The 22,985-nt window shown below is 44.4% G+C and overlaps 2 protein-coding genes across 3 annotated transcripts in view; one reads left to right on the forward strand and one right to left on the reverse strand.

Moving 5' to 3' along the window:
- Nucleotides 1-22,985, forward strand: part of LOC308313636 (nuclear factor 7, ovary-like) — a 283,858-nt gene that overhangs the window by 121,139 nt on the left and 139,734 nt on the right. The window lies entirely within an intron of this gene.
- Nucleotides 11,321-22,985, reverse strand: part of rfx7b (regulatory factor X7b) — a 28,768-nt gene continuing 17,103 nt past the window's right edge. For both annotated transcript variants that reach the window (XM_080760852.1, XM_080760853.1), the window contains 4 exons: nucleotides 22,766-22,936; nucleotides 21,797-22,041; nucleotides 20,003-20,567; nucleotides 11,321-18,902 (listed from right to left, as the gene is read on the reverse strand). In XM_080760852.1, coding sequence (XP_080616978.1) covers nucleotides 18,477-18,902; nucleotides 20,003-20,567; nucleotides 21,797-22,041; nucleotides 22,766-22,936 — 1,407 coding nt within the window. In that variant the 3' untranslated portion in view covers nucleotides 11,321-18,476. The remainder of the gene's footprint in view (nucleotides 18,903-20,002; nucleotides 20,568-21,796; nucleotides 22,042-22,765; nucleotides 22,937-22,985) is intronic.

Here is a 22,985-nt window from a genome sequence, read left to right on the forward strand (position 1 = left end):
ACAGAGAGGTCGTAAGGTCAAACACCGCACAGCAGATTACAGAGCATCTCTTTAAGGGTGAACTTTACATCAATCTGGGCTAATTACCAGCCTTGTCACGCTGCGCGCTGACGCCGCGCGCTGACGCCGCGCGCTAACACAGCGCGCTAAACTTAACGAGCTCACATTTGCATATCAGTGTTTTTCCCCCTTTTGTGTAAATGTCACGCGGTCGGACGACCTGTCATCCCGATGCCCTGATAGGACGCTGGGCCCCGACCAGACACGCCCACACCGAGCTGTCAATCTACAACTCACAGTGGAGTCATTTTATCAGACGTTCTTTAATCCAGAGAGATTTACAGTAAGCAAGAACAACACATGGTGATACATCACATACATAGAGATAGAACCAGTAAGACGCGCAAACGCGGGAAGCGAACGCAGCTCGTACATATTTGGGTTTTGGACGTATAGCTGCTTTGGGGACTCCTTATATGGTTATGGCTGAGTCATGGTGACGTAATCACTCAGCTCCATATATGGGCACAAAAGCGGGACAGACAGACACACAGACAGACACACAGACATGATCTATGGTTATGGCTGAGTCATGGTGACGTAATCACTCAGCTCCATATATGGGCACAAAAGCGGGACAGACACACAGACAGACAGACAGACAGACAGACAGACATGATCTGCTAGGTCTCATAGTAAGTGCTCACTGAATTCGCAACAACACATGGTGATGTTAGCAGCATCTTGCAATGGGTCTGGTCCACAAGATTCACTACAACACCAAGATACCCATGTACCTGTCTAAATACTTCCTTAATGTAAACGAAGTCCACACCCACAACACCAGAGGGAGTGCAACAAACCATGTGCAACCCAGATTCGGCACAAACAAGGGACTAAATTATTTTCGCTCCTATGCCACCAAAATGTGGAACGCCCTACCAACAGTCATTAAGACATGTGAATCCCTTGACTCCTTCAAAACCGCTCTCAAAGGGCACCTATACGGACGGCTGCAATTCAAAACTTTATGATGAATTCCTGTTCTGTTCTTTGGCTATATAGAAGTGTCTATTTGTACGTCTCTAAATGTTTTGATGAATTGAACATGGTGGACCCTCTTGTAAACAAGTGTAATGCTTAATTGGGTCGTCCTCCACTCACAGTTAACAGTCTTTGTATTGAGTTTGTGCTTGAAATGTACTGTAATTCTGCAAACTGTTAATAAATATTTCAATCAATCAATCAATACATCACATACCGTACATATAGTCATCAAGGATCAAAAGTGAGCCAAGTACCTGATACAGTGAGACTGAGTACACATGAACGCCTGCTATGTGCTACATCTATACATACAATGCAACATTATGAATCTAAATGCCATAAATGTAGCCTGTGCTACTGTACGGGCCGAGGCGGAGTCTGAAGAGGTGTGTCTACGGAGTGAGACTTTAGTTCTGACTGTGAATGCAATGCCAATACAGCTCAATGTGTTCTTATATTATCACCACTTAAGGTTTATAGTGTACTTTAGCTAAATTATTTCAGATGGGGGGTCCCTGGAACAACATATTTTCAGATGGGGGGTCCCTGGAACAACATATTTTCAGATGGGGGGGTCCCTGGAACAACATCTTTTCAGATGGGGGGGTCCCTGGAACAACATATTTTCAGATGGGGGGTCCGCGGCCAAATACAGATAATTCTGGGGGTCCTTGACATGAGAAAGCTTGAGCACCGACTGACATAGAAACAGAACATTATATTGTCTCTGTGTTCTCCTGTGAAATGGACCAACAGGACATTATAGTGTCTCTGTGTTCTCCTGTGAAATGGACCAACAGAACCTTATATTGTCTCTGTGTTCTCCTGTGAAATGGACCAACAGAACATTATATTGTCTCTGTGTTCTCCTGTGAAATGGACCAACAGAACATTATATTGTCTCTGTGTTCTCCTGTGAAATGGACCAACAGAACATTATATTGTCTCTGTGTTCTCCTGTGAAATGGACCAACAGAGCATTATATTGTCTCTGTGTTCTCCTGTGAAATGGACCAACAGAACGTTATATTGTCTCTGTGTTCTCCTGTGAAATGGACCAACAGAACATGATATTGTCTCTGTGTTCTCCTGTGAAATGGACCAACAGAACATTATATTGTCTCTGTGTTCTCCTGTGAAATGGACCAACAGAACATTATATTGTCTCTGTGTTCTCCTGTGAAATGGACCAACAGAACATTATATTGTCTCTGTGTTCTCCTGTGAAATGGACCAACAGAACATTATATTGTCTCTGTGTGTTCTCCTGTGAAATGGACCAACAGAACATTATATTGTCTCTGTGTGTTCTCCTGTGAAATGGACCAACAGAACATTACATTGTCTCTGTGTTCTCCTGTGAAATGGACCAACAGTACATTATATTGTCTCTGTGTTCTCCTGTGAAATGGACCAACAGAACATTATATTGTCTCTGTGTTCTCCTGTGAAATGGACCAACAGAACATTATATTGTCTCTGTGTTCTCCTGTGAAATGGACCAACAGAACATCATATTGTCTCTGTGTTCTCCTGTGAAATGGACCAACAGAACATTATATTGTCTCTGTGTTCTCCTGTGAAATGGACCAACAGAACATTATATTGTCTCTGTGTTCTCCTGTGAAATGGACCAACAGAACAGTATATTGTCTCTGTGTTCTCCTGTGAAATGGACCAACAGAACGTTATATTGTCTCTGTGTTCTCCTGTGAAATGGACCAACAGAACGTTATATTGTCTCTGTGTTCTCCTGTGAAATGGACCAACAGAACATCATATTGTCTCTGTGTTCTCCTGTGAAATGGACCAACAGAACGTTATATTGTCTCTGTGTTCTCCTGTGAAATGGACCAACAGAACATTATATTGTCTCTGTGTTCTCCTGTGAAATGGACCAACAGGACATTATATTGTCTCTGTGTTCTCCTGTGAAATGGACCAACAGAACATTATATTGTCTCTCTGTTCTCCTGTGAAATGGACCAACAGGACATTATATTGTCTCTGTGTTCTCCTGTGAAATGGACCAACAGGACATTATATTGTCTCTGTGTTCTCCTGTGAAATGGACCAACAGAACATTATATTGTCTCTCTGTTCTCCTGTGAAATGGACCAACAGAACACTATATTGTCTCTGTGTTCTCCTGTGAAATGGACCAACAGAACGTTATATTGTCTCTGTGTTCTCCTGTGAAATGGACCAACAGAACATTAGATTGTCTCTGTGTTCTCCTGTGAAATGGACCAACAGAACATTACATTGTCTCTGTGTTCTCCTGTGAAATGGACCAACAGAACATTATATTGTCTCTGTGTTCTCCTGTGAAATGGACCAACAGAACACTATATTGTCTCTGTGTTCTCCTGTGAAATGGACCAACAGAACGTTATATTGTCTCTGTGTTCTCCTGTGAAATGGACCAACAGAACATTAGATTGTCTCTGTGTTCTCCTGTGAAATGGACCAACAGAACGTTATATTGTCTCTGTGTTCTCCTGTGAAATGGACCAACAGGACATTATATTGTCTCTGTGTTCTCCTGTGAAATGGACCAACAGAACATTATAGTGTCTCTGTGTTCTCCTGTGAAATGGACCAACAGAACATTATATTGTCTCTGTGTTCTCCTGTGAAATGGACCAACAGAACATTATATTGTCTCTGTGTTCTCCTGTGAAATGGACCAACAGAACATTATATTGTCTCTGTGTTCTCCTGTGAAATGGACCAACAGAACATTATATTGTCTCTGTGTTCTCCTGTGAAATGGACCAACAGAACATTATATTGTCTCTGTTCTCCTGTGAAATGGACCAACAGGACATTATATTGTCTCTGTGTTCTCCTGTGAAATGGACCAACAGAACATTATAGTGTCTCTGTGTTCTCCTGTGAAATGGACCAACAGAACATTATATTGTCTCTGTGTTCTCCTGTGAAATGGACCAACAGAACAGTATATTGTCTCTGTGTTCTCCTGTGAAATGGACCAACAGAACATTATAGTGTCTCTGTGTTCTCCTGTGAAATGGACCAACAGAACATTATATTGTCTCTGTGTTCTCCTGTGAAATGGACCAACAGAACATTATATTGTCTGTGTTCTCCTGTGAAATGGACCAACAGAACAGTATATTGTCTCTGTGTTCTCCTGTGAAATGGACCAACAGAACAGTATATTGTCTCTGTGTTCTCCTGTGAAATGGACCAACAGAACAGTATATTGTCTCTGTGTTCTCCTGTGAAATGGACCAACAGGACATTATATTGTCTCTGTGTTCTCCTGTGAAATGGACCAACAGGACATTATATTGTCTCTGTGTTCTCCTGTGAAATGGACCAACAGGACATTATATTGTCTCTGTGTTCTCCTGTGAAATGGACCAACAGAACATTATATTGTCTCTGTGTTCTCCTGTGAAATGGACCAACAGAACACTATATTGTCTCTGTGTTCTCCTGTGAAATGGACCAACAGAACAGTATATTGTCTCTGTGTTCTCCTGTGAAATGGACCAACAGAACATTATATTGTCTCTGTGTTCTCCTGTGAAATGGACCAACAGAACATTGTATTGTCTCTGTTCTCCTGTGAAATGGACCAACAGAACATTATATTGTCTCTGTGTTCTCCTGTGAAATGGACCAACAGAACATTATAGTGTCTCTGTGTTCTCCTGTGAAATGGACCAACAGAACATTATATTGTCTCTGTGTTCTCCTGTGAAATGGACCAACAGAACACTATATTGTCTCTGTGTTCTCCTGTGAAATGGACCAACAGAACATTATATTGTCTCTGTTCTCCTGTGAAATGGACCAACAGAACATTATATTGTCTCTGTGTTCTCCTGTGAAATGGACCAACAGAACACTATATTGTCTCTGTGTTCTCCTGTGAAATGGACCAACAGAACATTATATTGTCTCTGTGTTCTCCTGTGAAATGGACCAACAGAACGTTATAGTGTCTCTGTGTTCTCCTGTGAAATGGACCAACAGAACATTACATTGTCTCTGTGTTCTCCTGTGAAATGGACCAACAGAACACTATATTGTCTCTGTGTTCTCCTGTGAAATGGACCAACAGAACATTACATTGTCTCTGTGTTCTCCTGTGAAATGGACCAACAGAACACTATATTGTCTCTGTGTTCTCCTGTGAAATGGACCAACAGAACATTACATTGTCTCTGTGTTCTCCTGTGAAATGGACCAACAGAACATTATATTGTCTCTGTGTTCTCCTGTGAAATGGACCAACAGATGGTCAGATCTTCCACATGGTCTCACTGACCGCCTCCTGCTGTGAGCATCAGCTGCTCCACCATGGAGCAGTCTGTGGAGAGGATCAGAGTACTTCTACTCAACTACTGACAATACCTAGAGGATCAGAGTACTTCTACTCAACTACTGACAATACCCAGAGGATCAGAGTACTTCTACTCAACTACTGACAATACCTCGAGGATCCCAGTAATTCTACTCAACTACTGACAATACCCAGAGGATCAGAGTACTTCTACTCAACTACTGACCATGCAGTGTTGATTTCGTCGACTAAAACTAAGACGAAATGTTCGTCGACTACCTTTTTCTATACTGTCTGTATACTGTATACTAGTGGACAAGAGATCCACTAGGAAGGGACTAGTGGACAAGAGATCCACTAGGAAGGGACTAGTGGACAAGAGATCCACTAGGAAGGGACTAGTGGACAAGAGATCCACTAGGAAGGGACTAGTGGACAAGAGATCCACTAGGAAGGGACTAGTGGACAAGAGATCCACTAGGAAGGGACTAGTGGACAAGAGATCCACTAGGAAGGGACTAGTGGACAAGAGATCCACTAGAAAGGGACTAGTGGACAAGAGATCCACTAGGAAGGGACTAGTGGACAAGAGATCCACTAGGAAGGGACTAGTGGACAAGAGATCCAGTATAAGTCATTTTACACTTGGTTGCATGCTGAAAATAGCCGAAAGAGTGACGCGTTAATTGTGGCCAAAACACATTTTGTTCGACTAAATCAACTGTAGATTTACTTCTACTCAACTACTGACATCTAAAACTACATGTTTATTACAGACCAAACTACTGACGTCTAAAACTACATGTTTATTACAGACCAAACTACTGACATCTAAAACTACATGTTTATTACAGACCAAACTACTGACGTCTAAAACTACATGTTTATTACAGACCAAACTACTGACGTCTAAAACTACATGTTTATTACAGACCAAACTACTGACATCTAAAACTACATGTTTATTACAGACCAAACTACTGACATCTAAAACTACATGTTTATTACAGACCAAACTACTGACATCTAAAACTACATGTTTATTACAGACCAAACTACTGACGTCTAAAACTACATGTTTATTACAGACCAAACTACTGACGTCTAAAACTACATGTTTATTACAGACCAAACTACTGACATCTAAAACTACATGTTTATTACAGACCAAACTACTGACTTCTAAAACTACATGTTTATTACAGACCAAGCCTCATCAGTGACCTCACATGCAGAGTCTGGGACGTAGAGACTAGATAGTGCTCTAACAGCACCATATACTGTTCTGTTGTTCTGTTTCTATGTGTTGTTCTGCTTACAGTAAATCGCTCTGGATTAAGTGTTGGATTAAGAGTGTCTGATAAACGCCTACATTGTAAATTGTTGTAAATTATCAATTATAAGTCCCTCGGCTCACTGTACTATACTGCCTGATTCGCTGATGTTTTAACTTTGGTTTTCATTTTGTTTTATGCTTTTCTTACATTTTTGCGTCATTGTTCTGTGAAGCACTTTGAGCTGCATGTCATGTCCTGATCGGTGCTATGATACAAATTAAGTTTATTATGATAAAAACGACAATGGCAATATATTACCTTAGTTGCAAATGTAAAATGTTGGTGGTAGAGTTACATTTAGGACGGTACTTCCACTCGAGTACTTTTACTCCAGTGAAACACACACACACACACACACACACACACACACACACACACACACACACACACACACACACACACACACACAGATGGGAACACATGGACACACGCCTGTGCCAAAACACCCTGCTGGGCGAGGGTTGATGACATCACAGTTTCCCCGTCCACACACATGCACGCACATGCACACGCACACGCGCGCACATGCACACGCACACACACACACAGGCACGCACGCACACAAACATACACACACGCGTGTGCACACACACTAAAAGAAAAATAAGTTAAAAAAAAAGGATACAATAAAAAAAAGAACCTAAAGGCCATTCGTTGTTGGAATGACGTCAATGCTGGGACTCCCACACAGACGCTTGGCACGCACACACACACACGCACACGCACACGCACGCACGCACGCACGCACGCACGCACACACACACACACACACACACACACACACACACACACACACACACACACACACACACACACACACACACACACACACACACACACACACACACACGCTTGGCACGCACACACACACACACACACACACACACACACACACACACACACACACACACACACACACACACACACACACACACACACACACACACACACACACACACACACACAGACGCTTGGCACGCACACACCGACACAGGCACACAGGCACGCCACGCACGCACCAAAGGAAATTATGATGACAATGTAATGTACAGTACAGTACAGTATGCCAGGGATCCTGTGTTGATGAAGTGACAACATTAATTATAAACTTGTACATTTCCACATAACATATGAAAAGTGCAATGTGCATTATGTTAATGTACATTATGTTAATGTGCATTCTCTTAATGTGTTTATGTTAATTATTTTTATTTTAATGGCCACTAAATTAACAGCCTATAGAGCGTCGCAGTCCCGCCCCCTTTCATAACAACGCCAGGCCCAGTCCCGCCCCCTTTCATAACAGCGCCAGGCCCAGTCCCGCCCCCTTTCATAACAGCGCCAGGCCCAGGAAATAATTCCCAATGCATTGTTCCTCATAGACATTTCAAAAAGTATTTATTTAAAGACCTTTTAAGCGACAAAAACAAACACAATATTTTAGACCAAACAAATAATTACAAATAAGAAAAACAACAAAAAAAGCGTTTTCTAATTATTTGCAGTTATGATTTGTCACAACTGGAGTTGGCTTTGTACGAGGCTTAAAACGTCTTTAAATCCTAAATCCATCTTATTCAAGAATCCAAATCAAATCCATCTAAAATCAATCTTAGGACGAGCTAAATGGAACTAAATGGAAAGTAAATGAAAGTTAAGCTATGAGGACTAAAACAAAGACTATATACAATTTCGTCAACAAATACTGGAAAAAAAAGCCCCAGACTGTTGATAAACAACAGAATGAGCCCCAGACCGTTGATAAACAACAGAATGAGCCCCAGACCGTTGATAAACAACAGAATGAGCCCCAGACCGTTGATAAACAACAGAATGAGCCCCCAGACCGTTGATAAACAACAGAATGAGCCCCCAGACCGTTGATAAACAACAGAATGAGGCCCAGACCGTTGATAAACAACAGAATGAGCCCCAGACCGTTGATAAACAACAGAATGAGCCCCAGACTGTTGATAAACAACAGAATGAGCCCCCAGACCACTTCATAAACCAATGATTAGCTGAGGTGACCCATCACTAATGCACCTACTGCCCTCTTGTGGCTCCGCGGTGCAATAACACCACCATGTTAGCAGTAATATTCAGCATTAATCATATATATTATGCTCTAAATTATAGAGCATAGCAGTGGGCGTGGCTTTCTGAAAACTCATTTTCCCCCAAATGTACAAAAATATTAATGTTAATTATGTTAGGTCTATCTATAATATGATATACTACATTTAAACCATTTGTTTAGTGTTTTCCATTTTTTCTCCCCAGAATCAGAGGTTTTCTGGTCAGGACTCACCAGGATTCTGGATATCTTGATTCTACGCTTACAATAATTGATACAAATATGTGTGTAAATCTCTATGGGGAAAATTAATGGCAGATTCGTAGGTTGAGTTTGTAGGAATCACTGTCAGCTAATATAACTGTTTGTAGGAATCCAGCAATACAGTCAAACCCTAGTCCAACACACAGACTTCATTATTGTTTCTGGCCATCGGGTGAACATTTCTGTTATAATATAAAACTGTATAATATCATGGTAGTCAGTCTCTTCACCTGTCTGAGATGGAGGGGTGTCTATATATCATCGTAGATTTCTTCACCTATCTCTACACTACGACTTTAGATTATAAAAAGTGATACTTAGGGCTGTATTTTGCGTGTCTTAAGTACCAGGTCTTAAGTAAACTAACTTGAGTAAACTAAAGACCTGGAGGCGTGATCAATGCCATTTGGCTATTCTGAGTGTCCAAAGAGCATTGATCAGGTCTTTAGTTTACTCAAGTTAGGTAATAAGACCTGGTACTTAAGACACGCAAAATACAGCCCTCTGACTCTAAAGTAATGCTCAGATTCTAAAGTAATATTTAGATTCTAAAGTAACAATTAGATTCTAAAGTAACAATTAGATGATAAAGTAACAATTAGATGATACAGTGTACAGTCAGACTCTAGTGCGATGCGATCCGTGGTGTTTACTCACACTGAGGTAGAGTGAAGTAGCATCTCTCTCATATGTTTATACTCACACTGAGGTAGAGTGAAGTAGCATCTCTCTCATATGTTTACTCACACTGAGGTAGAGTGAAGTAGCATCTCTCTCATATGTTTATACTCACACTGAGGTAGAGTGAAGTAACATCTCTCTCATATGTTTATACTCACACTGAGGTAGAGTGAAGTAGCATCTCTCTCATATGTTTACTCACACTGAGGTAGAGTGAAGTAGAATCTCTCTCATATGTTTACTCACACTGAGGTAGAGTGAAGTAGCATCTCTCTCATATGTTTATACTCACACTGAGGTAGAGTGAAGTAGAATCTCTCTCATATGTTTATACTCACACTGAGGTAGAGTGAAGTAGAATCTCTCTCATATGTTTACTCACACTGAGGTAGAGTGAAGTAGAATCTCTCTCATATGTTTACTCACACTGAGGTAGAGTGAAGTAGCATCTCTCTCATATGTTTACTCACACTGAGGTAGAGTGAAGTAGCATCTCTCTCATATGTTTACTCACACTGAGGTAGAGTGAAGTAGGATCTCTCTCATATGTTTACTCACACTGAGGTAGAGTGAAGTAGCATCTCTCTCATATGTTTACTCACACTGAGGTAGAGTGAAGTAGCATCTCTCTCATATGTTTATACTCACACTGAGGTAGAGTGAAGTAGCATCTCTCTCGTATGTTTATACTCACACTGAGGTAGAGTGAAGTAGCATCTCTCTCATATGTTTATACTCACACTGAGGTAGAGTGAAGTAGCATCTCTCTCATATGTTTATACTCACACTGAGGTAGAGTGAAGTAGCATCTCTCTCATATGTTTACTCACACTGAGGTAGAGTGAAGTAACATCTCTCTCATATGTTTATACTCACACTGAGGTAGAGTGAAGTAGCATCTCTCTCGTATGTTTATACTCACACTGAGGTAGAGTGAAGTAGCATCTCTCTCATATGTTTACTCACACTGAGGTAGAGTGAAGTAGCATCTCTCTCATATATTCTGCATCTCTTCCTCGGTCTCTGGTGCGTTCCTCCCTCACTAGTGGAAGACCCTCATTAGTAGAGGACCCTCCGCTGCCCGTCAGGTCTGCCTGTAATATTACATTCGTTATAATATTACATTCATTATATTACATTAGCAGCTGATTGAATATTCTTACCTGGTAATGAGTAAATCCATTCCAAGGCCCAGGTGCAATACCCCGTCAGCCCACCAGAGGGCTCCAGCGCTGTTTAGGTTTCCATTCCTCCCCCCCCAACACCGGGAGCTATCGGACTGAAAGGGTTTACTTTTATGCATACATACTGTATAATTGACTGTATCGTAGGACATACTGTATCATAGAGACATCATAGGACATACTGTATCATAGAGACATCATAGGACATACTGTATCATAGAGAGAGACTGTATCATAGGACATACTGTATCATGTAGATTAGTCATGCACTACGCACTTTGTTTTTTAACTGCAAAGACGCTGAGCCTGCCTGCCCTGCACAAGAAATAATTCAAAACACAAAAAGATATGCCAATAAAAAAAAACCACGAGGAAACTGAAGCATATTCTTTACAAAAGTTTATTGGCTTTTAAAACCACTTTTAAAAATCTCACCAGTGAGTACTTTCCATTGAAAAGAGAAATAAACGTGTTTGTTTGTTTTTCCTTCGTTTTTTTTTCTTCTCGTTTTTCTTTTTTTCGCGATATTAACAAGCTGTAACTGTAACTCTAACTATAGCTGTAACTGTACAAAGCAGGAGAATTCACCAGCAGAACGACGACCACAACCTGGTAGAAACCTGGCAACACAGACCCACAACCTGGTAGAAACCTGGCAACACAGACCATAACCTGGTAGAAACCTGGCAACACAGACCCACAACCTGGTAGAAACCTGGCAACACAGACCATAACCTGGTAGAAACCTGGCAACACAGACCATAACCTGGTAGAAACCTGGCAACACAGACCATAACCTGGTAGAAATGGACACAAAGAGAAGAGAGGAACACAGCTGTGGTCAGTCAGGACAGAACACTGTGCTGTGGTCACTGGTCAGTCCACACCACACAGAGTTAAGGGCCGATTCATACTCCTATTTTACCGCTGTTTCGGCGCTGTAGTGCCGAAATGATTTTGGCTCGTCAGAAATTTTCAGTAGCACCGAAGAGCCGACTTTAGGACGGTACCCGCCCCCCCGAACCTCAAATTGTAGGCTCTACAGCGCCGAACCGACTTTTATTCGGCTCTAAAATAGGAGTATGAATCGGCCCTCGCCTAGCTCTGCTCTGGTCAATACAGAACCACCGGTCCATCGCGTTAGACTTCTCCTCAACGCTCTGTTACTCTAAGCAGAAGTCCTTCTAACAATATGGACCAGAGCTATATAACATAGTGTTAATTGGACCAGATACTTATCACGTCATTGAAGAGGTACTCTTGTACCATTTCCTTCATTCAAATTCAAACATCAGTGCCTTAAAACAATAATAACAATTTAAAAAAAACAATTACATCTGAAAATGTTCAACTTTCACAAACAGATTTTTTTTTCTCCAGCTAAATAAGCATTATGTAAATTAGGGGAAAAAAATAAAAAAAAGTAAGGAACAGTCATCGGAACAATATTAACTTAAACAGTAAACAGACAACAAGCAATCATAATGGGGGGGGGGGGGCCCAGACATCCGGGGGTCCCCAGAACCCCAGGATGTCCCCAGAACCCCAGGGGGTCCCCAGAACCCCAGGATGTCCCCAGAACCCCAGGATGTCTCCCACGGGGTCCCCGGTTGTCCCCAGAGGGTCCCCAGACCCAACACCACGTTGAACCAGAAAACACCAACAGGGATTTAATATTTTCTTTTCTTTATCCAACCAGTGGCTCCCGTGACAACAGTGGTCAACGTGGACGAACACATGCGTGAATACAATCATTTATATCAACAGAATTAATTAATGAGCATGTAGGGTTTTTTTTATGTTTTTCATATTCTCCTGTATGAGAATGAGTACAGAGTTTATCTCACTGAGATTAAAGCTACAACACAATTAATAAGAAGTCATTTTCTGACAATTCACTTTTTTTCTTTTTTTTTTTTTTTACTCTTCGTAAAAAATATGTTTTCTTTTTTTTGTTGCTTTTTTCTTGTTTGTTTTTTTGGGCGTCCGTCGTCGTTCATGTTTTTGTCCATAAAGTTTGGGCGAAGCCGTTCGCGGTGTTTGTTGTCGGTAGAAATCTTAGTGCAATAAAACATGAAAACTCCTCAAGTTTTTTTCCAGTGTGTGCTGTAAGTCAGAGAGAGGGTCTGATAGAACCCGGGTTACTGTCAAGGACCCCCAGAGAGAACGTCTGATAGAACCCTGGTTACTGTCAAGGACCCCCTGCTGTAAGTCAGAGAGAGCGTCTGATAGAACCCTGGTTACTGTCAAGGACCCCCTGCTGTAAGTCAGAGAGAGGGTCTGATATAACCCTGGTTACTGTCAAGGACCCCCAGAATGACACCCATTAGCCCTGCGGACCCCCATTGGAAAAGATACGCCAGGGACCCCCGTAAGAGAAGATCTTTACGGCTCTAGCAGTGATTCTCAACCCGTTTCATTTCAAGGACCCCCCAGTTTTACCTGAATTAGGCTACGGTTCCCTTCCTATCTCTGGGACCCCCAATTTATATTGTAAAATCAATGTTAATTGAACTCTGAGTTGGTTCCTACATAACTACCATTCGGCTGGGGACCCCCTGGAACTCCCTCAAGGACCTCTGGGGGTCCCCGGGCCCCACTTTGGGAACCACTGTAGATAGAACAGTGTGTGCCGTCACTCGGAGTCACTCCTAAACCGCTGTGGTTCTCAAACGTCGTGATTTCAACGACCAGTTCGATGCCGAATCCGTCCCGTATCTTATATCTAACGCTGAGCGAGTTTAGAACTTCTGACCCCGTGAGGGTCCATTCCTGACCCACCGTTGAGAAGCACCGACAGGAAACCATGCTCATTGTTTTCTCGCTCAAAAGCAGTCCCTTCATCATCATCGTCATCATCATCAAAAAGAAACAGATTACCTCAGCAAGCGAGAGCACAAACGGACAACATTACTTATCTTTTCTTAGGAAACATGGAGAGCCAGTAATGTTTTTAAAACACACAACATATACAGTATTCTGTTTAAACGTCTTTTCTTTTAAATGACACACACTTAGCTAGATTTATGGCCATAATATTATAGTGTCAGGATACATGACCTTTCTATGGATCTATTCCTATTTACACGTTTTCTTTTGAAACATGACTTAATACAACATTGACAATAGCCAAAAAACTCAAGCAAGCATCCTACTGTACACCACATGCTAGCCTAGCTGCTAGCAGGGTATTCAACACATGCTAGCCTAGCTGCTAGCCTAGCTGGCTAGCAGTGGTGAATTCAACACATGGTAGCCTAGCTGCTAGCCTAGGAGTGGTGAATTCAACACATGGTAGTCTAGCTGCTAGCAGTGAATTCAACACATGGTAGGTAGCCTAGCTGCTAGCAGTGAATTCAACACATGGTAGCCTAGCTGGCTAGCAGTTAATTCAACACATGGTAGCCTAGCTGCTAGCAGTAAATTCAACACATGGTAGCCTAGCTGCTAGCAGTGAATTCAACACATGGTAGCCTAGCTGGCTGGCAGTGAATTCATCACATGGCAGCCTAGCTGGCTAGCAGTGAATTCAACACATGGTAGCCTAGCTGGCTGGCAGTGAATTCAACACATGGTAGCCTAGCTGGCTAGCAGTGAATTCAACACATGGTAGCCTAGCTGGCTAGCAGTGAATTCAACACATGGTAGCCTAGCTGGCTAGCGGTGGTGTATTCAACATGCTTTTCAAAAGGTCCAATCTTTGCCTAGAAAACAGTAATATAGGACAGCGTCGACGACCCTTTCACTAATTTACATACACTGTACAGAAGAGATCTTGGTTTTCCTCAAATGGAATAAAACTCTCTCGGTTTAACTTCTCCCTCGAAGGTTAGAATGGATATAATCTCTTAATGTTTCAACAGATCATCTTTAGCATGGAAAGACTCCAGAAATAGAATATAGAACAGAGTTTGTTCCACAGAAAATGAACCGGGCTTCAGGCTAGAGGACTGCAGTGTCTCCATAGCATGCATGTCCTTCCAATCCAACCAGAGAATCATAGAATATGAAAGCCGTCATAAAGTATTATTATTATTATTATTATCCTCAATCTACAAACTGATAAAACGTTCAGGTACAGTGCCGACCCGTTGCCTACAACAATCCATTCTAGAACACTGCAGAAAATAAAACTAAATGAAAAACACGATAAGAAATAGTAGAGAAAGAAAGAACAGCTGCCTTTGATAGGGTCAAGCTCTACTATTATACACAGTCTGTCTAAAGACGGCAGAAAGCCAAAGACTTTGGGGGGTTTAAGGCAGGCAGATGTTGATTCATTTCCACTGCGACCGCTGTCTTTATGTTGAACAGTACAAGTAGTATTTTTAGGCTTGAAAAAATTATGTAGAATGATTACGTCATGAATTCAGCACCTGGTAGCCTCAGCCGCCACCCTTTAATGTTCCAATATGGCAGGGAAATGTAGTCCAAATCTATGTATATGTAGTCCAACTCTATGTAAATGTAGTCCAAATATATGTATATGTAGTCCAACGCAATGTAAATGTAGTCCAAATCTATGTATATGTAGTCCAACTATATGTAAATGTATTCTTAATGTATGTATATGTAGTCCAACTCTATGTTAATGTAGTCCAAATATAGGTATATGTAGTCCAACGCAATGCAAATGTAGTCCAAATCTATGCATATGTAGTCCAACTCTATGTACATGTAGTCCAAATCTATGTATATGTAGTCCAACTCTATGTAAATGTAGTCCAAATATATGTAAATGTAGTCCAAATATATGTATATGTAGTCCAACTCTATGTAAATGTAGTCCAAATATATGTATATGTAGTCCAACTCTGTGTAAATGTAGTCCACATCTTTGTAGTCCAAATCTATGTATATGTAGTCCAACTCTATGTGAATGTAGTCCAAATCTATGTATATGTAGTCCAAATCTATGTATATGTAGTCCAAATATATGTATATGTAGTACAACTCTATGTAAATGTAGTCCGGATATAGGTATATGTAGTCCAACTCTATGTAAATGTAGTCCAGATATAGGTATATGTAGTCCAACTCTATGTAAATGTAGTCCAACTCTATGTAAATGTAGTCCAAGTCCATGTAAATTTAGTCCAAATCTATGTATATGTAGTCGAACTCTATGTATATGTAGTCCAACTCTATGCAAATGTAGTCCAACTCTATGCAAATGTAGTCCAACTCTATGCACATGTGCTGTTTTAGAACATATCTGAGGTCGTCCATTTAAAAGATTGACAAAAAAAATGTTTTCAATAGCAACGTCAGATCACTAAGCTCTAAAGGCCTCACATGGTGACATTGTGAGAGCTTGCAGATCGGCTGATGTTGCGAGACACTGCCGTACGATGAAGCATTCAATTAGTTAATTTAGTCGATTATAAAAATCCATTTGATTTTCTTCCAGTGGATTTGTTGCTATACATTAAAAGCAAAACTGCTCGACGGTTAATTGGAGATGTAATTGATAGAATAACTCCTATAATATTATCAATTATAATAAAAGATCATAATATTTCCCATTTGGTTTTTAACTGTACATGTTTTATGCCTAATCCTTCCATCCAATCCAGAAACACAGAAATATTACGTTGTTGTTCAAATATAACATGGAAGATAAATCTCTCTTTTCTTCTCTCGGGTTGTTATTTAGATAATATTAGATAGATTTAGATGCTGCCGTCAAATACTGTTCTCACTCCAGACGAGGTGAAACGGAGAAATGAACTAGTTGAGTTTGTTAAAATGATGAACAATAATAATAATAATAAAAATAAATGTTTTAAAAATATTTTAAATAAAAGTCAGTAGAATTTCTGGTTTTACGCCTGGAACTTCAAACAGTCCAGAACCAAGGAAGTACGCACACACACACACACACACGCACATGTGCACGCGCACGCGCACACACACACACACACACACACACACACACACACACACACACACACACACACACGCAACACAAGAAAACAAACAAACAGAAACAAAAAACAAAAAAATGAAGAGAGAGAGTGGAAAATAAAAATAAAAAAAGAACGTTAAGTTATCCAGCATCTCCACAGTGGTGAGCTGCTCTTTAACACGGTAGATATTTAAAAAAACAGATGCCTCAATGGAGCGACCTCATTGGCTGCCGCAGTTCAACGGAGCGACCCCATTGGCGGCCGCAGTTCAACGGAGCGACCCCATTGGTCGGCTGCAGTTCAACGGAGCCATGCGTCTCCGACAAGTCAAAGCAGAAGGCACGCTGTGTCGCTGCCACTCAAGTGACTACTGGCCAATCACAGCGCGTCTTTTTTTTCCGGGACTCAACAATCCAATCCGAGGGGAGCTTTATTGGCAGGAAACATTCACGTTGCCTCTGATTGGCCTATACCCAACGTCCCCTTCCATTCTGATTGGCCTATACCGAACGTCCCCCTTCCGTTACCAACGCGGAAGGTTGCTCGCTTCCCGCTGCTCTTCGCAAGGAATCTCGGGAAAGCTTGTCTCCATGTTGCCTTCAAGAGATATACAGCCCGAGGAGAAGTCGACCTCTCTGTGTCTGTGGAGATACAGACGACCCAGAGCTGAAGGAGGCGGAGTCTACCTCTCTGTGTCTGTGGAGATACAGACGGCCCAGAGCTGAAGGAGGCGGAGTCTACCTCTCTGTGTCTGTGGAGATACAGACGGCCCAGAGCTGAAGGAGGCGGAGTCTACCTCTCTGTGTCTGTGGAGATACAGACGGCCCAGAGCTGAAGGAGGCGGAGTCTACCTCTCTGTGTCTGTGGAGATACAGACGGCCCAGAGCTGAAGGAGGCGGAGTCTACCTCTCTGTGTCTGTGGAGATACAGACGGAGGTCTCCGTCCTATTAAATAATTACGCCCGAACGACAGACCATTACTTGTTTCAAAACAGAGCACGCCGCTTCACAGCCTGGGAGCGTCTGTTGGGCAACATTCGATGTGGTCCAGCTTCATTTTAATGGACGGGATTAAAAATCTTAAAACGTGAATAACTCTTAATCTAAAAATCAATGATTCTAATTCTAACCAAAGATTGTTTTTCTTTTTAACGGCCCATCGCGGTCCCGTCGCTTTGTCGCGTTAGAAGTAATCATACCTCCGGTTGGTTTGTCGATCCTCTCGGGGGGGGGGGGTCTTTTGGCTACATGCTATGCTAACTAGCACAAACCAAGATGGGAGTCCGTGTCACCTTGAAATGGGCTCTGAAGCTGCAAATCGCTGGGCGTACTGATTTAATGGTTCCACATGACGCGATAGGAGTGTTAATTAACCCAGCATCTCCACGGTGGTGATTGGCCCGTCTGTAAATTAACCCAGCATCTCCTCGGTGGTGATTGGCCCGTCTGTAAATAACCCAGCATCTCCACGGTGGTGATTGGCCCGTCTGTAAATAACCCAGCATCTCCTCGGTGGTGATTGGCCCGTCTGTAATTAACCCAGCATCTCCACGGTGGTGATTGGCCCGTCTGTAATTAACCCAGCATCTCCACGGTGGTGATTGGCCCGTCTGTAAATTAACCCAGCATCTCCACGGTGGTGATTGGCCCGTCTGTAAATTAACCCAGCATCTCCACGGTGGTGGGCTGGTCTTTGCTCTCCAGCCAATCGAAGCCGGAGGATCCGGTGTCGCTGCAGATCTGCTGGAACAGCGGGTCGTTCTTCAGCTCCTCCAGCGTGGCGTCCTCCTCGCAGTAGGTCTCCTGCGTGGCCGCCGGGTCGAACAGCAGGTTGGCGTCCAACGTGTTGAGGTCCGTGATGCTGCTGGACAGGTCGGAGGTCAGCCTGAAGTCCGAGGCCACGGCGGCGTGGAGCTCCGACGCCACCTGGCCCACCAGCTGGGAGGACGGGTTCAGCCCGTCCTCTCCCAGGAGGTCCTTCACCGTGTTGTTGAAGTCCTCCGCCGCCTCCTCCTCCGCCGCGCTCTGGAGGAGGAGCTCCTGCTGCCGCTCCGCTTGGCCGTCCCCCCCGGACGAGAAGGTCACCTGGAACACAGGAGGGGGGCGGGGCTTAAGCAATTACAGCCTGTCCCTGATTGGCCGTCTAAGAGCAACGTACCAACTTTGGGGCCTAAAGCGTGCTGGGAACTGGAGTTGTGGCTGTTCATAGCCCAGCCAATAGGAAGTTGGAACACACACTTTTAGACCGACATGTTTGTGCCAGCGTGGATGATTACATTTATTTCTTGAACGCCTTTCTTGATTGTTTAAACATGACGTCATGGACCGCTATGCTCCATATAGGCTTGATAAGCCCAAAGCTTATCGATACCGGGTACTCGATAAGCCCAAAGCTTATCGATACCGGGTACTGGATAAGCCCAAAGCTTATCGATACCGGGTACTGGATAAGCCCAAAGCTTATTGATACCGGGTACTGGATGAGCCCAAAGCTTATCGATACCGGGTACTCGATAAGCCCAAAGCTTATCGATACCGCGTACTCAATAGCCCCAAAGCGTATTGATGGCGGGTACTCGATAAGCCCAAAGCTTATCGATACCGGGTACTTGATAAGCTTGTTAACGGATTTATTCGGGTATCGGTTATCGAGCTCAATCCCTAAACATGTGCTCAATAAATTGAGTTAATAGTTGATTTGAGTTCATGTTCCTACAGGAGTGTTCTGTAGAAACACCTGTAGAAACACCTGTAGAAACACCTGTAAAAACACCTGTAGAAACGCCTGTAAAAACACCTGTAAAAACACCTGCTACAGGTGTGTTCTGTAGAAACACCTGCTACAGGTGGTAAGGTAAAGGTGTGTTCTGTAGAAACACCTGTAGAAACACCTGCTACAGGTGGTAAGGTAAAGGTGTGTTCTGTAGAAACACCTGTAGAAACACCTGCTACAGGTGGTAAGGTAAAGGTGTGTTCTGTAGAAACACCTGTAGAAACACCTGCTACAGGTGGTAAGGTAAGGTAAAGGTGTGTTCTGTAGAAACACCTGTAGAAACACCTGCTACAGGTGGTAAGGTAAAGGTGTGTTCTGTAGAAACACCTGCTACAGGTGGTAAGGTAAGGTAAAGGTGTGTTCTGTAGAAACACCTGTAGAAACACCGGTGGTAAGGTAGGTAGAAGCTCACCTGCTCTGTGCTGGCGTCGCTGCCCAGGTATCCGTGCTGTTGGAGCTCATAGGTGTTCACAGGACTGGAGGTCTGCATCTGGCCCTGGTGGGGGGTCCCCGGGCCCTGGAGGGGGGTCCCTGAGCCCTGCTGGGGGGTCCCTGGGCCCGGCTGGGGGGTCCCCGGACCCGGGGTGTGTCCGCTGGTCTCCAGGATGTGCGTGAGGTTCATGCGTGCGGTGTAGTTGGAGGGCAGGTTGTTGACGCCCAGGCCGCGCACCGCCCCGTCGCCCTCCGCCTCCATCTTGCTCAGCAGAACGTTGGTGATCTTGGCGGCGTTGTTGAGGCTCTGCTGCCCCCCCGCCGCCCCTCCCCCTCCCCCCGGGGGGAGGAGGAGGGGCATCTCGCTCTGCATCATCACGTTGAGAGGCACCGATTGGCTGCGCTGGGCCATGCTGCTGCTGCTCAAAGCAGGGCCCGCCCCCTGCCCCAGGGCTCCGCCTCCTCCTCCTCCTCCTCCTCCTCCCGACAGGATGCTGAGCACCTCGGACGACAGCGTGGCGGGCGAGTTGAAGGGTGACGCCCCCCTGTGGAGGTGGAGGGAGTTTATACATTTTGTATTCAACAAAATACTGGTATTTCACACCAAGAAACAAAGTCATCCACAACTGACCTCACTATCACCCAACAGACTAACAATCTGTACCTCATTACGGTGCAGTGGGTCTGGTGTCTGGGGGGTCTTTACCTCATTGTGAACGCAGTGAGCACTTACTATGAGACCTAGCAGATCATGTCTGTCTGTCTGTGTGTGTGTCTGTCCCGCTTTTGTGCCCATATATGGAGCTGAGTGATTACGTCACCATGACTCAGCCATAACCATATAAGGAGTCCCCAAAGCAGCTATACGTCCAAAACCCAAATATGTACGAGCTGCGTTCGCTTCCCGCGTCTTACTGGTTACGGTGCAGTGGGTCTGGTGTCTGGGGGGGTCTTTACCTCATTACGGTGCAGTGGGTCTGGTGTCTGGGGGAGTCTTTACCTCATTACGGTGCAGTGGGTCTGGTGTCTGGGGGGGTCTTTACCTCATTACGGTGCAGTGGGTCTGGTGTCTGGGGGGGTCTTTACCTCATTACGGTGCAGTGGGTCTGGTGTCTGGGGGAGTCTTTACCTCATTACGGTACAGTGGGTCTGGTGTCTGGGGGGGTCTTTACCTCATTACGGTGCAGTGGGTCTGGTGTCTGGGGGGGTCTTTACCTCATTACGGTGCAGTGGGTCTGGTGTCTGGGGGAGTCTTTACCTCATTACGGTGCAGTGGGTCTGGTGTCTGGGGGGGTCTTTACCTCATTACGGTGCAGTGGGTCTGGTGTCTGGGGGGGTCTTTACCTCATTACGGTGCAGTGGGTCTGGTGTCTGGGGGAGTCTTTACCTCATTACGGTACAGTGGGTCTGGTGTCTGGGGGGGTCTTTACCTCATTACGGTGCAGTGGGTCTGGTGTCTGGGGGGGTCTTTACCTCATTACGGTGCAGTGGGTCTGGTGTCTGGGGGAGTCTTTACCTCATTACGGTACAGTGGGTCTGGTGTCTGGGGGGGTCTTTACCTCATTACGGTGCAGTGGGTCTGGTGTCTGGGGGGGTCTTTACCTCATTACGGTGCAGTGGGTCTGGTGTCTGGGGGAGTCTTTACCTCATTACGGTACAGTGGGTCTGGTGTCTGGGGGGGTCTTTACCTCATTACGGTGCAGTGGGTCTGGTGTCTGGGGGAGTCTTTAACTCATTACGGTACAGTGGGTCTGGTGTCTGGGGGGGTCTTTACCTCATTACGGTGCAGTGGGTCTGGGGGCTGGAGGTCCTCTGGCGCACCACGGCAGGGCTCACGCTGCGACATCGGAAGGAGACCGAGGAGGGGGAGGGGCCAGAGGGGGAGGGGCCGGCCTTGTTGTCCAGCGGCGCTGGCACGGCGAAGCTCTCCTGTTTGGTGGGCGTGGCCTGTTGTTGTTGTTGGTTCACCGGAGAGATGGGCGACAGGAGGCCGAAGTGACCGTCCTGTCTGGACTGACCCTGAGAACCACATCACAGGTTACATCAGTAACCCTGAGAACCACATCACAGGTTACATCAGTAACCCTGAGAACCACATCACAGGTTACAGTAGTAACCCTGAGAACCACATCACAGGTTACATCAGTAACCCTGAGAACCACATCACAGGTTACATCAGTAACCCTGAGAACCACATCACAGGTTACATCAGTAACCCTGAGAACCACATCACAGGTTACATCAGTAACCCTGAGAACCACATCACAGGTTACATCAGTAACCCTGAGAACCACATCACAGGTTACATCAGTAACCCTGAGAACCACATCACAGGTTACATCAGTAACCCTGAGAACCACATCACAGGTTACATCAGTAACCCTGAGAACCACATCACAGGTTACAGTAGTAACCCTGAGAACCACATCACAGGTTACATCAGTAACCCTGAGAACCACATCACAGGTTACAGTAGTAACCCTGAGAACCACATCACAGGTTACATTAGTAAGACAACGGGTCTTAATTAGAAAGACGCGATATCGCAGCTTCGGCAGTAAAAGTGTCCGTGGGATGGGAAGGTTAAAGGTCGTTAAATCTCAGTGGGTTAATCTCCGTCCGGCGCTGAGCGGAACCATTTGATAGGACGGAGACCTCCGTTTACGGCGCACGGTGTGTTAAAAGGTCATACCTGGAACGTGGACTGTCCGGGGATGGGAAGGTTAAAGTTCAAAGGTCGTACCTGCCCGGGGATGGCGAAGGCGTGCGGCTTGCGGAACTGGTCGTCCACCAGGTCCTGGTAGCTGGGCAGGATGCCCATGCTGTGATTGGACAGCACCGGAGCCCCGCCTCCCAGCGGAGCCCCGCCTCCCCCGCTGCTGTTGTAGCGGTTTGTTATCCACTCCATCTTGGCCTGAAGCGTTTATACACAATGTTACTGTTTATACACAATGATACAATTA

This window comes from Protomyctophum bolini (genome assembly GCF_963924005.1).
Source record: "Protomyctophum bolini genome assembly, chromosome: 4".
NCBI lineage: Eukaryota > Metazoa > Chordata > Actinopteri > Myctophiformes > Myctophidae > Protomyctophum > Protomyctophum bolini.